The 15,161-nt window shown below is 41.0% G+C and overlaps 1 protein-coding gene across 4 annotated transcripts in view; it reads right to left on the reverse strand.

The window, feature by feature from the left end:
* mgaa (MAX dimerization protein MGA a) overlaps positions 1-15,161 on the reverse strand; it is a 111,835-nt gene that overhangs the window by 65,818 nt on the left and 30,856 nt on the right. For all 4 annotated transcript variants that reach the window (XM_078563076.1, XM_078563077.1, XM_078563075.1 and 1 more), the window contains exons 3-8: positions 9,684-10,848; positions 4,978-5,044; positions 3,944-4,051; positions 3,531-3,686; positions 2,090-2,209; positions 579-1,138 (exon numbers count right to left, since the gene is read on the reverse strand). In XM_078563076.1, coding sequence (XP_078419202.1) covers positions 579-1,138; positions 2,090-2,209; positions 3,531-3,686; positions 3,944-4,051; positions 4,978-5,044; positions 9,684-10,848 — 2,176 coding nt within the window. The remainder of the gene's footprint in view (positions 1-578; positions 1,139-2,089; positions 2,210-3,530; positions 3,687-3,943; positions 4,052-4,977; positions 5,045-9,683; positions 10,849-15,161) is intronic.

Consider the following 15,161-nt stretch of genomic DNA (forward strand, 5'->3'; position numbering starts at 1 on the left):
AAGGCCTCTGCAAATGCTAACAAAGCACAGTTCTCCAGAACAACACAAAACTATCAGAAACTATCAGTAAACCAGCTTCAAACCACTCACAACCAAACTCCTAACTACTCATCATTGCATTTGTCTGTGGGCCTTATATCCCACCCTGGATATAGAATTCATGAAAAGTGTGAAGGCCGTCTGGTCAAGTGGCCCATGCGCCAAGTTTATAAGTTCATGGGCCAGATAAAATCCCAATCAATTGCTGTTTAAATCAACTTAATTAGACCTTTAACTGCCGGCCAGCGCTCTTCCGACTTCTGCGCATGCCAACTGACCGAAATTTCATGAGCCAGCGCAATCATGCCCTATTTCGCAAATGGTTGGGACTACCAGGCACCCGCACCGCAAGCGTAAAATTCTGCCCGTAGTCTTTTTTTGCCCCAACTGCATTTAACTCGATCAATAACATTTATTATGGCTGCACCACAGTTTCTAATTAAAAATGGAGGTCAATCTCCTTGAGCTTTGAACGCTTCTAGCCCTTTGTCAACACATTTCTCCAGTTTCTCTTCTCCAATATAAAACAGAACTGATACCTCTGCTGTTAGTAGAGTAATAAGAGATGCCTCTGCTCGTTCCTCTGTAATATAAGTCCTTGACTTCCCATCCCAGAGGGCGCCGTTCTCCAGATCCATCAACTTTATCTGTTTTTGGGATAGCGCAGGGGGTCTCATGCGTGCAGAACACAGCGGGAAACTGGAAGTTTTAATTGGTGGGCTCGCTGTTTTTGAGGTTGGTTTTGCACTGCACGTAGGCTTCCGCTCTTTCCTGGTCAAGTCGGACCCCATGACTTTTCCACTCTGTTTGGTGGCTTTGGAAACAGAGCCAACTGAAATGGGCTGTGGGGAAACCATAGCTCGACTGGATGAATGGGGCTGTCGAAGGGTGGCTTCGGGTGCCCGGTGTTTTAACACACTATCCAACGTTCGGACATAACTAGAACTTTTGGTGGGCATCTGATACACAACTTTTGATATTTTGCTAACACACAGATCAGCTCGCTGTTTGATGATTTTCTCTTCATTTTCCAGGTATTCATCCAGTTTGTCACTTAGGAAGGCAGAGCGATTTTTCATGGTGCTTTCCAGACTGGTACCTAGAACAAACACCAAAACAAAGCATTAGTTCATTTGCTACTGCTGTTGACTCCAAAGAAACTTTCATTGACTGAAGTAGAGTATTTCAACTGAGATCCCCCTCCTCACCACAGCTGTCTGGTGGCAGGGTGCAACTCTTTAACATGACAACTGCCATATACTGAATCAAGTTGCTTTGGGAAAGCTAGCTTTGACTTTAAATGGCAAAGTTTACATGGATTAAAAAACAAAAAGCATCCTTAGTTGCTATCATGTATCTGCAGGCACTCTGCTCAAGAGATGCACTGATACATTTTAATGAAAATATAAAGCTCCAGGCTGAACATTGCATTTTTTCCTTGATGGCAAACTCTCACTGTTATGCCCATATAGTGAAAAACAAACATTACCACCTGGATCAATCCCAGCACCTGACCGGCGAAGGTTTGAGGCTCCCCTGTTGTTGCACCTTATTTCCATTGAGCCATCAAGTCACAAAGAACAACAAGCAGCTCGCTGCCAAAAAGCAATGGATGATTGGATCGCTTTAGGTGTTGCAATGACTGTCAAGTAAGTGAGGATAAGGCAACTGGGTTGGGAGGTAGGGGAAGGGAAAAAAGAGGAACTACCAGCCATCAGGGATGGGAGAAATTTAGCAAGATCGGGGTGGCTGGAGCTGAGGGGAAGGTGGTACAATGGCTAACAGCAGCCTGTGTTCATTGAACATGGGTTCAGGACAATCATTTTGGGGATAGCTTTCAATTTTGTTGCCTGGGTGTGAATGTGCTTTGAACCAATTGACTGCCCCAACAGACCCAACTTGATTTTTATTCTACAGGTTTCAATGGAGTGAATCAAAAATCAAATAGTTTCTACACAAGATAGGATGAACCACTCTACTTGGTTACCAGTTGAAAGCTACCCCCATTAACTTTATACGGTCACAAGAAAGCACCAATTTATGAACTTACTTGCTTCGGTCTGTTTGGAAACTGATGTCCCAGACTGTTGAACAAGCTTTTGCTTCCAGCCCTTAAGCTTTGTGAAATCATTTGTTTTTCCTGTTCTAGAAACAAAGGGAATTTCTTCTTCTGCAGAAGGTTCATTGAAAAAAAATGTTAGAGAAGACCACACCAACTGCAACCACACAAAAATTTCAAATCTAAAATTGGCAGCTATTATTGATGCACAAATCAAGACTGGGAGTAGAGAGAAGTAAAGATTAAAATTAAGGCTTCATTGCTGATCAATTTGCTGGCTATTTTAAGAATCTAGGTTTATAGCCAATTTGGAAAAACTGCTGTAAGAACCAAGTATCTTCCAGTGAAATGCATTCTACTTATAAAAATGGGAAAGGGGAGAATAATGTTTTTCTATATGTCTTCTTAAAAAGACAGAAGTTATCTGAACAAAGTGAGGATGTGAACCAAAGCTGAGTCAACTCTCAAACACTGAGTTAGATAGAGGGAGCACTGGAGTGGGCTAAGGGTGGACAGCTAACCCACTAATTGCACCATGGAATGGCATTCCTGAGTCGGAGGGGTAGGGAAGGAGGCAGAAGATAAAATTGCTTTTAGACAAAGAAAGGGAGTTATAACTCTTGTTGATTAGATATGCTTGAGATCGCTACTTGGAAAAACATCGAGAAACAAAACTTATGTTCATATATCTAAACAGACAGCACAGGTAAGCTGCTCACAAACATCTAACAATGTGGCTCAAATAGCTAACAGCAGCCTCTCATCTCCCTCCAACTGCACCATTCCAAATTTCCTGGCCTCAGCTTGATATCTCCTCACAACATATCATAGAAGACAAGATGTGTTGGAAGCAGAACTATTTTAGTTATCAGAAAAAATGGCTTCTTTCCAATTTTATTTGGTTATAGTGCTTTCATTAAAAAAGAAAACCACCTAGGTTTTGAATAGAGACTTACCAAATTTCATTCATTCTATACAAATGGTGAACAATGTTGCCTTTTATATTTTATTTCTTTTTTCCAGATTATTTTTAAAAACCTTTGACATTGTTTTCTTTCTCAAAACTCAGAAATCCACAATAAAGTAACAGGCACTTAAATGAACACTAAGAAATTAATTGCATTTCAATTTCTAATATCTATTCTAAAAATGCTCGGCCTACTAATCAGTGCTTTAATCTTAGAATTAAAAGTTTGAATTCAGTCTTGTCTTTGAATTTTAATTACAATCTTCAGAAAAAAATTAGTCCAAATTTTCATAGTCATTGACGAAAATACAAAATGAGTCGAGCCCATTTGCAAAGATAAAGTCAATACTGATATGGATGGGGGAGGAACTAAATGTGAGCCCCATCAGTGCATGGTGTCAAACATTTTTGTTTAATGCACAGATATATAGTAGATCATTCCTTGCTAAATTAGCTGTTTCTCACCTAGAGGACCCTGGTCAGTTTGTTTGGAGGGAGAACTTTCAAAGGTGTCTCTCCAATCAGGTTTAATGACTCCTGCTGATGTAGGCAGTATTATCACTCCTAAGTGTTTCAGGTTTAGGCTGACTGTTGACATCAGGGAGTTCGGCTTAACACCAGCTGTAAGGGGAATACATTCAGACGTAAAGCTTTATAAAGAATACATTAACCAGCATAAAAACAGGCTGTGGCTCATGTTTTATCTTTTTCTATAATATAATGCTGTAACATAAAAATGGTCACATGAATTAGATGAAATCAAACTGGGAATCAAGACAACTAGATACATCTCAGATCACTTTGGTATATTTTAACATCTTTCACTGACTAGCATATTGGCATAAACTTTCATGCAGTGATATATAAGTACCAGTCACCTGTTTTAAGTGATGGGTGCAGGATAACTCTGGGGTCTAAATGAGTTAAGTCCTCAATCAACTGCTCTTCTAGTCGTCCAATTCTCTCCTCATCACTTTCTTGGGGAACTGTAAGAATGTAAAGTAACATAACACAATGCTTCATGAAAAGTATGAGTATAGAGGGAAATAAAGAGAATCAGAGAAAACATAAGACTAAAATCCCTGTTTGATTTCCCCACCGAGTCACTTAAAGCTTCAGCCTGCACATTCCCAAGCAGATTACTCCAAACAAAATGTGAAAGAGAGAATGTCCCACCCTTCAATGATGTGCAAGAGTAGACTCTCAGCTGAAGCATTAACATCCTGCTAAATAACACGCTCTTGAATAATTGGCTAGGAAAAGACTGAAGACTATATAGTGATAATAAAGATAGATGATTAAATGCTGTGTGGATTGAAAAATTGCTAAGCTGCTGAGGCCTTGGAAGTGTTTTATAAGGAAGACAAGTTTGTCTGGACGTTTAATTCAGAATCCAAAGTTAGACATACAGTTTGCTGACCCGTTTCTCTGTTTCTCAATGGCAAATGAAAGTTCATAATACATTTCCTCAGGATATGATGATTTGTTGCGACTATGACAGTACAACTGATATGTGATCTGAAGAGGTCAGAAGATGTGCTAAACGGCCTTTCTGTTCCATGCTCTTTTATGTTTAATAATCCTTCTTTCCTAAGGAATATAAAACTGTCCTGTGTATGACACTGAAATCCTTTATTAATTTCAGGTCACAAAGCTTTCAGAATAGCACAAAGTAATGTTGCACATTCTCCCAGAAAGTTAGAGATTTACATGTTGATTTTGCCCATTTCTACTTTTGAATTTAGAAATTGCCAGTTTTCATCAGAAGCAACAGAAAGGTTCTGATACAAACAAAAACTTGGGTTACTACCATTCTGAGAGAAACTGTTCAAACTCCAAATCAAGGGTTGTGTGACTGATGGTATCACAGCTCAGCGCACACAAGTAAAATGAGACTGTGCATGGTTAGTACCTGTTTGCTGGATGGGATCACTTGGGTCTTCTGGCGCCTGCTCAACCAGGTGGGACTGCAGGGCATCCTGTACAAATATTAATCCAAATACTTTAATAAAATAAAGACCAAATAATTTAAAGTTAAACACATAGGTACATGTCAGTCAGCAAAACCTATTTACACTTGCCCACAAAACTTGTGTAGGCTTTTATAAAAGCAAAATACTGCAGATGCTGGAAATCTGAAACAAAAACAGAAAATACAGGAAAAACTCAGCAGGTCTAACAGCACCTGTGGAAAAAAAAACGAGAGTTAACGTTTCGAGTCCTTTTGACTCTTCTTCATCGTTTTCTATTTTTGTGTGGGCTTTTATAGTTTGATTTGTGGTTATCAGATAATCAAAGACCACGGCATCGTCTACATCAGAGACCAATATGAGCATGATAAGCAATGGCACATCTCCTCAACCGATCAGGTTAAAGCATCCTTACTGAGGCACACAGAGTCTAAACCAGAAGGTGTAAGTGAGATGTTTAATTCAATGTAAAATCATGTACTGATGGCAAAATAAAGAGAAGGAAACAAAGATATGATCATGAGATAAGAGATGGAAAGAGAAAAAGGGATTTTAAAAAAAAACTAGCATTTATACAGACCCTTACACAACCTCAAGTCTGAAAGCTAATCAAGTACTTTTGAAGTGTGGTCACTAATGCAACGTGTGAAATACAACAGCCAATTTCTGCACAGCAAGTTTCCACACTAAGAAATTATAATGACCAGATTTTTAGTTAGTTATATTGATTGAGGGATAAACACAGGCCACAATATAAAGGATAACTCTCCTGCTCTTCTTAAACATGGTGCTATGGGATTTTTCCACCCAAGAGCGCAGACAGGGCCTCTGAAGCAAAAATCTAAATCTGAAACAATGAGATTCTATGTAAATATTTAGTGCCTGAGAGGGTGTTTGGCAGTGATTAAGACTTATTGTCATTAAAAATTCACTTACACTTGAATAAACAAACCCTAACTTTTTCTGGTGCTGCTTAGTGGATAAGTACTCCAACTTCACACCCTCATCTAATGAATACCAAGCCTACTGCCACAGTGCCAATGTAACAAGCTTTGGGAGAAGCAGGGCAAATCAGACAACAACTTCCTGATTTGTGTGTTTAACTGCGCATTTGTGAAGGATGGAAGTTGTTGTCAGAATTACTTCTTAATTATGGTGAGTGCTGTTAACTTCACTGTTACTCTTACTGTAAAACCTGGGCCATTATCTTTCACACCCAACTCTACAAACAAAGCACAGAAGCAAATTTAGTGATCCTTTACTACCAACCCTTCACACCTCCTCAGCCATTCCCCATGCCAACCCATGGCCCTTCCATGCCCATTCACCCACTGTACACCAGAGCCAATAAGCCATATAGTATCAATAGCATGTGTGGAACTGTTCAGAAAAATAAACACCCATTTACAAATCATCTTTTGATTAAAAAAACTGCCTTTCTCACCACCCTATTAAAATGTCAATCAGATAGATCATTAATAATCAATAACATATGCTTCAAACACTTCACAACTCAATCTTGTGCAAAGAAACATTGAGACATTGACAAAAAAAATCACAGAAAGAAATTATAACCACTTAAATATGTCAATCAAGCAGTGTCAACATTCACCTCCAGTTGTCAAAACAGAACACCCTGAGATAATACTTTTGAGAGACTCAACTCTGAGCCAAGCAACAATAATCAGGACAGGTATAAGAACTCTTTCAGTAAAACTGGATAGCCTTATTATGCATGTCTGGCTGAGAGCCTAGACTCAAAAGTAAGGAGACCAAAACTGTCCATAGTACTCTAGGCGTGGTCTCACCAATACCCTGTAGAGTTGTAGCAAGACTTCCCTGTTCTTATATTCCATCCCTTTTGCAATTAAGGCTAACATTCTATTTGCCTACCTAATTACTTGCTGTACCTATATAACTTCTTGAGATTCTTGTATAAGGACACCCAGATTCCTCCTTACTGCAGTATTTTGCAGTCTCTCTCCATTTCAATATTCTGATCTTCTATTCCTACCAAGTGGACAAGCTCACATTTTCCCATATTTTACTCCATCTGCCAATTTTCTGCACACTGACTTAACCTTTCTATATCCCTTTCCAAACTATTTGCAATCCTCCTCACCACTTATTTTCCTACACATGCTTGAATCATCAGCAAATTTGGCTATAATTAAGGCAAGACACATAGTTCCTGAATTATGCCAAACCCTTCAAAATGGAAAGTGTCACATCTTCATTACCAATTTTGAGCATTGCTTACTTAGTAACATACAAAGCTTGAATAAATGGACAAGAATGAGATACTTAAATACAAACGACAGAATTTTCAGAGACCCAAACCCACAGATGATAGATCACAGTCAATGACCCGTAATTTTCTGATGAGCCATTTACTGCATTCCAGATCCTGTTGATGGCATTGGTTTGATCTCATTCAGGGAATTATACTGAGTAGATGTTTGATATATTTTAGCCGCAAAAAGATTTTTGATGCCTATTGGAAGTGCAAAAGGAATTGTTCATTCAGTTGTTACTTATGGTGAAGCATTACTTATAGTAATGAACCAGAAGGGTAGTCTAATGACAAATGTCATAAGGGAGGCTAGGACAGTACCACCTCCCGGATGTATTGCCTTAATCACTTACTCAGGTGTGAGCTCTGGGTCAGTTGTAGCACTCTTAAGGCCCACTCCATAAAATCTATGCTGGCTCTCCAAATGAGACTTTAAACATAATCAGCTCTCTCGGGTAGGTTAGAAATTCTCTAGTACCATCTGAAGAAGAGCAGGGAGTTCATTTTGGTGTCTTGAACAACATTTATATCAAACTACTAAAATCACTATAACAGACTGGGCTACAAACTGGTGTACACTATTTTCTGGGTAAGGGCGTCACAATGCATGGCCTTCCTGTGCTACTGAGGTGCAAGTAGGTAGCATGAAAATTTGGTGCTCATTTACCTGATTAAAGTGTGGGGCCGAGCTTCCCCAATTGCCTCCCCCTCCCACCCCTGCTGCTGGCTGCCTGCGCACTCAGCTGGGAGTCAAGCGATAGCACATGAACAAGTGCTGCTGCAGAGGAGTCAGTTGTGGACCTTGCTGGGATGGCATACAGGAGAATATTAATGGGCATACACGCCAAGATGTTGGGTGCACTGGCTGGCCTTCCAGACAGCCTCCTGTCATGATCATGGAGGAATTCAGCTCCAACTTGGCGAGGGCATCGCACAGAGCCCACCCTCTCTGCAGCCTCTGCTCATCTCCCCCTTGCCCTGAAACCCAGCAGCGCTGCAACTGCAGCCTCCATGCCTGTTGCAGCCTTTGTATGGACAGGTCACCAAATTCCCTGCCCTCCCTGTGAAGATGCCACAACATTCACTGCCAAATCCAGGAACTCGACACAACACCCTCAAATACACTTCATAGTACTTTCAGAGATTTTGCATTGGCCGACATTATTCAAAATTACGTTATAAGTTGGGTGCCTGGTCCTTTGTGTAACGTTAGTGCTAGGCCCCTCTTGTAGCTGAATGATCCTTGGTGACTGGCAAGAAAATTCATTGAATAGAATTGGTCCAAATTTAGGAGTTGGCATTTCATCAACCTGTAGGGCTGTGCAATGTCATGCCAGCTGCTTCCAGCACACACACGGGATGCCCACGAGTGCCCTTCTCAACATAGGGCACCAAGCAGGCCAGGCCAGAATGGTTGGAGGTGCAGCATACACTAGTAGAAGGCCGTTCAGCTTCTGTTAAGGGATCAGAGTTTTGTGCCCATTATCTGTTGCCAAGTTTCCTGCATTACAAGTGACCGCACTTCAAAAAGTATCTTACTGGCTGTAAAGCATGTCCTGAGGTCATGAAAGGTGCTATATATAACTTAAGTCTTTCTTTCATTCAGACATAATGTTCAAATTAAAACAAAGTTAAACACATCAGCTCTAGTGGGAACTCGAGCAAGCATGGGAACAGATAACGAGCTCTGGAGCTTAAAAACATGTTACATCTGTGCGCGATCTCCTTAATTTTTTTCTTAAGCTTATCGACTCAAATGCATTTCAAATGCATTGCGATCAGCTTACAATAGGTTTGAGTGTACAGTGGTCTGTTAAAAACAGTAGGAGGAATAACCCCATTGTAGATTACGAGGGTTTGTTAAATTGGTCTAATAGTGCAATATGGGCTTATAGCAAATTGGCCATCTTGCCCTGATTTTCTTTGTAAGCATCATGTAAAATTGATTTCTAATTCGATACGAACCTGCCATAAGCCAATTTCACCCCAATGGGTGCAATTAAGTTGAATAAACCTGTGCATGACTGAAGTCACCACATCCCATCAGTTAATCCTTACTGATACTTTTAACTTCATTAACTTCCCCAAATTATCGTCATCCAAAGTTGATCAATTTTAAAAACTTCCCATTAGCTTTTTTCTAGTTTTGATTTTTTGAATAATTCACGTTATAAATATCCAAACATTTAGACAAAATGCTGAAATGCCCGCTTGTTGACTGCTTTGTCAATGCACCAAGTACCTTAAATGGGGTCACTGTTGAAACAATGTTTCCAGTATTGTGACACTCTCTCCTTAACCATCTACACAAATTATTGAATGAGATACATGCCTAAAAATGGATAACAATCTTACCTGAGATGCATACGACACAAAGGTAACACCCTCCACATCATCCAGGTCTGGACTAACATCACAGAACATTTCTTCCTGTTCCAGAAGGTGTTCAGAGGTGGCCAGAGAAACAGCTGTTTCAGAGACAGAATGGGAAGGTTTTGTAGACTGCCGCAACTTTTTTGATCGACCCCGTCTATAAGCTCTGGCTGTGAACTGCTGCTTCGACACACGTGGGGATCTGGAACTGGTGCGTGGTATAGGCGTTTCCTCAATACTGTCAGTTGTGCCATCTGGAGGTCTCCAGATTCCTGAACTGAATGCCTTAGTAGACAAACGTGTTGACTTAGAGCAGACAGGTGAATCACCAGGACAATTACCTGCCTTACCTGCAGATCTCCAAATCCTAGAACTTGTTGCCTTTTCAGTATGTTTGATCTTGCAAAATCCAAAATCTTCTCCAGAGGCCTTTTGAGATGGCGTACTATGAGAAGCAATTGAATTATGTGCCACTGCAGAAGTACTCCTTTTCTTCTTTGTTCTTCCAGACACAGAGTCTGAGTCATTCTCTTTGAATTTGGTACACTCTGGTGATGAGTCCACACTTCCTAGTTTGGTTTTTTCAGCAGAGCTGGGTGAGCAGGTAGGTTTTGCTGCTGAGTTTGGAGACCGGAGAGCAAGGGGGATCAGAGGTGACCAGTTCCTCCGACAAGGAGACAGCAGGTTTTGTGGCAGTTCTGATATTTTTATAGTACCCTTTGTAACAGTGCATGGTTCTAGGTAAACAACAGGCATTTTGCTGCTTTCTATTCGCAGCATTTTGGCTTTGGCTGCCCCTTCAGGGCTGCTTAATGGCCGCTTGGTAACCCCAGCAGCAGTTGCATCCACTTCACTGGCACCATTTTTATCAATAGTTTTACTAGCTAGCTCACAACTAGTCCCATCAAGCTGTCCCCCTGATGAGGTGCTATGACTGGAAGAAGAATCTAAATAATTCTCCTCCTCCTCTTCTTTCTTGCATTTCAGTCCTGCACCATCAAGGTCCTCTGGGTTTGCTGCACGGTCGTACTCATCATCATCTGGTGGCTCTTCTTTGACAATAATGTTAAAAGATTCTTCCTGATCTTCAGATGATGCTGTACTGAATGGGTGGGTTGAATACACATTAGGGAGGTGTTTCAAGATGCTGGAGATAAATAAAGAAAATAGCACTTAAGTACAATCACACCAAATATAGGACATCCTCAAGGACCCAATATATTACAACCTATAATCCTATACTAACTAGATGCAGGACAATTTCAAATTAGTAAGCACTAATGGACACCAGCACACTTAACTGGCTTGCAAAAATGCTTACATAAAAATTAGCTGTGATATTTATACTAAACAGTATTTACTAAAGGATGTTAAAAGGATTCCATAGAGTAGATGCAGAGAAACTATTTTTTCTGTTTGGGCAATCAAAAAGGAGGGAACATAATCTTAAAATTAGAGCTAGGCCATTCAGGATGGCAATCAGGAAGTTTTGTTCCCCCCACAGGGAGGATAACAGAAATTTGGAATTCTCTCCTCCAAAAGGATGAGGATGCTGTGGAACAAATGGAGCTTTCAAAACTGAGATTGAGAGATTATTGTTAGGTAAGGGTATCAAGCAACATGGAGCAAAAGAGATAAATAGGATGGAGGCACAGATCAGGCATGAACTATGCGACTGGCGAAGCAGGTTCAAAGGGCTGAATGGTCTACTCCCATTCCTGTGAGTAATGCGGTTACAATTTAAATTCATTCATATTCATAATAATCACAAGTTTTATTCTAGAAAGACTGGACTGAATTTGACAATCAGCAACAAAGCAACGCTGCTTGCTGATCTCAAAGAAAACTGTCACAAAGATTTAACAATTTCCATGGCATAGTTTTCCCCTTCCCAAAGTCAGTTTGAATCAGCCTTCAAATCAACAAGATCTCCAGTAGTGCAGCAACAGTCATGTCATCAAGCAGGGTGAGCAGCCAATCACATTTAAGCATTCACATTTACACGCACGCGCACATGCACACGGACAGGCAGAGTAAAAACCAGTGAATCCCTCCACTTTTATTACTTACAGATAGTGAAATAAAATGACTGGGCCATGCATATGAGTGTGATGGAATAGTCACCACTTGCCTGGATAAGTACAGCTCCAATAACACTCAAGAAGCTCAACACCATCAAGTACAAAGCAGCTCAATTGATTAGCACCCCATCCACTACCTTTAATATTCACTCCCTCCACCACTGACGCACAGTGGCAGCTGATGCACTGCAGCAACTTTCCAAGCCTCCACTGACAGCAAATTCCAAACCCATGACCTCCACCACCTAGAAGGACAAGGGCAGCAGATGCATGGGAACACTACCAGCTGCAAGTTCCCCTCAAAGCCACACGCCATCCTGACATGGAACTATATTGCAGTTCCTTCACTGTCGCTGGGTCAAAATCATGGAACTCCCTTCCTGACAGCACTGTGGGTGTACCTACGTCATGTGGATTGCAACAGTTCAAGGCAACAGCTCACCACAACCTTCTCAAGGGGAATTATGGATGGGCAATAAATGCTGACCTAGCCAGCAATGCCCATGTCCCATGAAAGAATAAATAGAAAACGCTATATTAAGGTAGGAGCTAAAAATCATAAATTTAAAATAAAAGTTAAAATGTGGAATTTCTCATTATAAGGAGAAATATTACATTCAACAAATATGAAGTTGCTCTTTCAGAGCCACTGAGGCGGTTTAGCAATAATTATGAACTTAGTACGCAGTTAAAAACCTACTTACACTTTGTTTAACATGGTACAACTTTTTCAAGAGTTCTTACAGTGAGACTAAGATTGTAACAGTGGAAGTACTCATCTGGTCAATGATTTCGAATTAATTGTATTCAGGGGGCCTCAACAGTGCAACCTCTGGAAAAACATAGGAGCACTAGCACCAACTTCTGGATTTCCATTTTTAAATTGCGGATGTGCGGACTCCAGAAGTTGCTGTCAGTTTCAGAGCTGTAATAATGAATGCTGACAGTGTTGCTGTCATTACTACCTCAAAACGCGGGACAATCATCTGATTCCTCTCGGGATGCCCAAACTAAATTACAATAAAACAGAAAATATTGAAAATTCAGAACAGGTCACTTTGTATCTGAACATGAAAGGCAAGATAGAATAACATGCAGAAAACTCTACCTTTCCTTTTCAGATACTAACCTAATTTCTAAGTCATCCAGGGATTTTAGCCTTTATATCTAATATTCAGCATTTACAGTCTTTCATAGATGTTATATAAAAATTTTAAAATGCTGCATATGGTACACATTTTACACCCCCACACCTTATTTCCTGCTGTCATACATTTTAGCTATGCTTTTGTTATTACTTACTGTTCAAAAAGGTATACCAACATTTATAATGGGAATTTTTCTTCATGAAGTGCTGTATGTCACAATATACTTGCAGGCTTTGGTCACTAGATGGCAATGAGGCTCAAGTAACTCAATGGTGTCTCCAACTTGGTCTGTCCGCCATTTTCTTTTCAGACTATTTTCACAAGCAAGATTTGGATGTTGATTTTTATATCTAAGATCTGTTTTATGCCCCTGTCTTCTCCTGTCCTATCTCTCAGAATCTGCAGCCATATTCTGCCGCCAAATCCGTTACAACTTTACCCTGCTGCTCTCCCCTTTTAGCCTTTCCTGGCCTTAGCTTACTCGTCTCCTGCACAAGACTCCAGTCTGTTCCCTGGAATTACCTCTGGCCTCCTCTTTCCTTTTCGGACTTTCTGTATGTACCCCTGCCCCATACCTTGCTTATCCTCCTATGCTCCCTATTCCTGCCCAATGTTGCTCGCTTGCCCTGCATTTTCTTCAGAGCTGTTACCTCTTTAATTCTTTTCTTGGTTCTTTCTCTTCAGAGCTTTGCAGCCCACCTGTTCTTTCACAAGCTACATCTTCAGCCCAGCTTTTGTTCCTTCAGTCAGCCTTCCAGTGTAGCCGGCTGCATCAAAACCCAAAATGAACCAGGCTCCCATGCTCTTCTCTGCTTGCTAGCCTTATTTAAAAGCTGTTTTCAAAGGTCCTATAGCAGAATAATTTATTTATAGTGATACAAACAATTTATAAACAAATTGCTGCCTCCAGTGTTATGGGTGTGAGGTTTTATACAATGATTATGTTTTAAGGTAAAATGGAATAATGAAGAAAGTCATGTGAATTGCTACGAGTTCTGCCTGACATCAAACCTGTGTGGCTTGGTTACCATGGGGACTGGGGCCCCAGGTCAGATGTTACTGAAATGCACATGCCAGGTTCAACATCTGGAAACAAAGGCAGAGGCAGCTGTCGTTGTGATTTTAGTCGTTCTGTCTCGGACTTTGAACAGCAATGGAGGGTGAGGGGGGTGGAGAGAGAGAGCTGGGAGAGGGGGAGGAGAGGGAGATAAGGGACAAGAGCTGGTGCGGTCTGCAGAGAAAAAAGGCTGTTTTCTCTGTTGGCTACCAGGCAGAATGCTGCCGAAAGCTTGCCCACTGGTGGAAGAGAAGGGACCCGAAGCAATTTAAGGACACCGGAAGATTCACCATGACTAGGCTGAGAGAAGGAATCATTGAGTGGGCCATATGGCTGAAAGTTGGTTCAGGAATTCTGAAAGAATGGACCTTCAATGGTCACAGGACATTACAATTCAGTGAAACAATGAGAAGTGGACTCATTGGAAGCTGGGAGAGACTGTGGACTATTACCTATAAAGACTGTAATTCTGTGAAATGCATGCTGTCAAGCATTTATGCAGCATGGGGTTATCGGTCATGTTAAGACATTAATAAGGGTCATCTTTTCTATAGCTTACTTAACAGGCAACCAACACTCTAATGTTTAGTTAATGCTGCTTTTAGTTTGTTACTGCAAAAGTCTTAAAACTTGAAATCTTGTCGAGCAATTCCTTTTATGTTGGTCACTTGGAATTCAAATATATTTTAAAAAGTTATTGGTCTCTACAGGGATGGTGACACCAGCTTAGGGCTAAGAATCAGCTTTAGAGACGTAATGCGGCCATCAGCTACAGCTCCATTTCATCCCATACTTTTTTCCCACTCTCACCTCGAGCCTCTACCCCTGTTCAGGACTTAGCTCCACTCCTCTTCCGACACTTTTCAACACGAAACCTCACCACTTTCCACCTGAAACACCCAAAGGGCTGGATTTTCAATCTGAGGTCTGGAACCCAATGCCCGGGATCTTTCCAGGTCCTGTCCCGCATCAGTGCCAGTGATAACTGCAAAGTGTCTAATTAGCTTTCGGGAGGGTTCGGCACCCAATTAGTGGCAATGAGATGTCCTGGAGGTGGGACATGGAAACAGAGAACCCTTTGAAAAAGCGAGTGTCAGCTATGACTGGGCTTGCAGTTCATTGAGGAGATGGCGGAGCAGGGTTTGCAGAGGGACACCTTTGACCCTCTTTCCAT

Source organism: Cetorhinus maximus, chromosome 18, assembly GCF_964194155.1.
Source record: "Cetorhinus maximus chromosome 18, sCetMax3.hap1.1, whole genome shotgun sequence".
Lineage (NCBI taxonomy): Eukaryota > Metazoa > Chordata > Chondrichthyes > Lamniformes > Cetorhinidae > Cetorhinus > Cetorhinus maximus.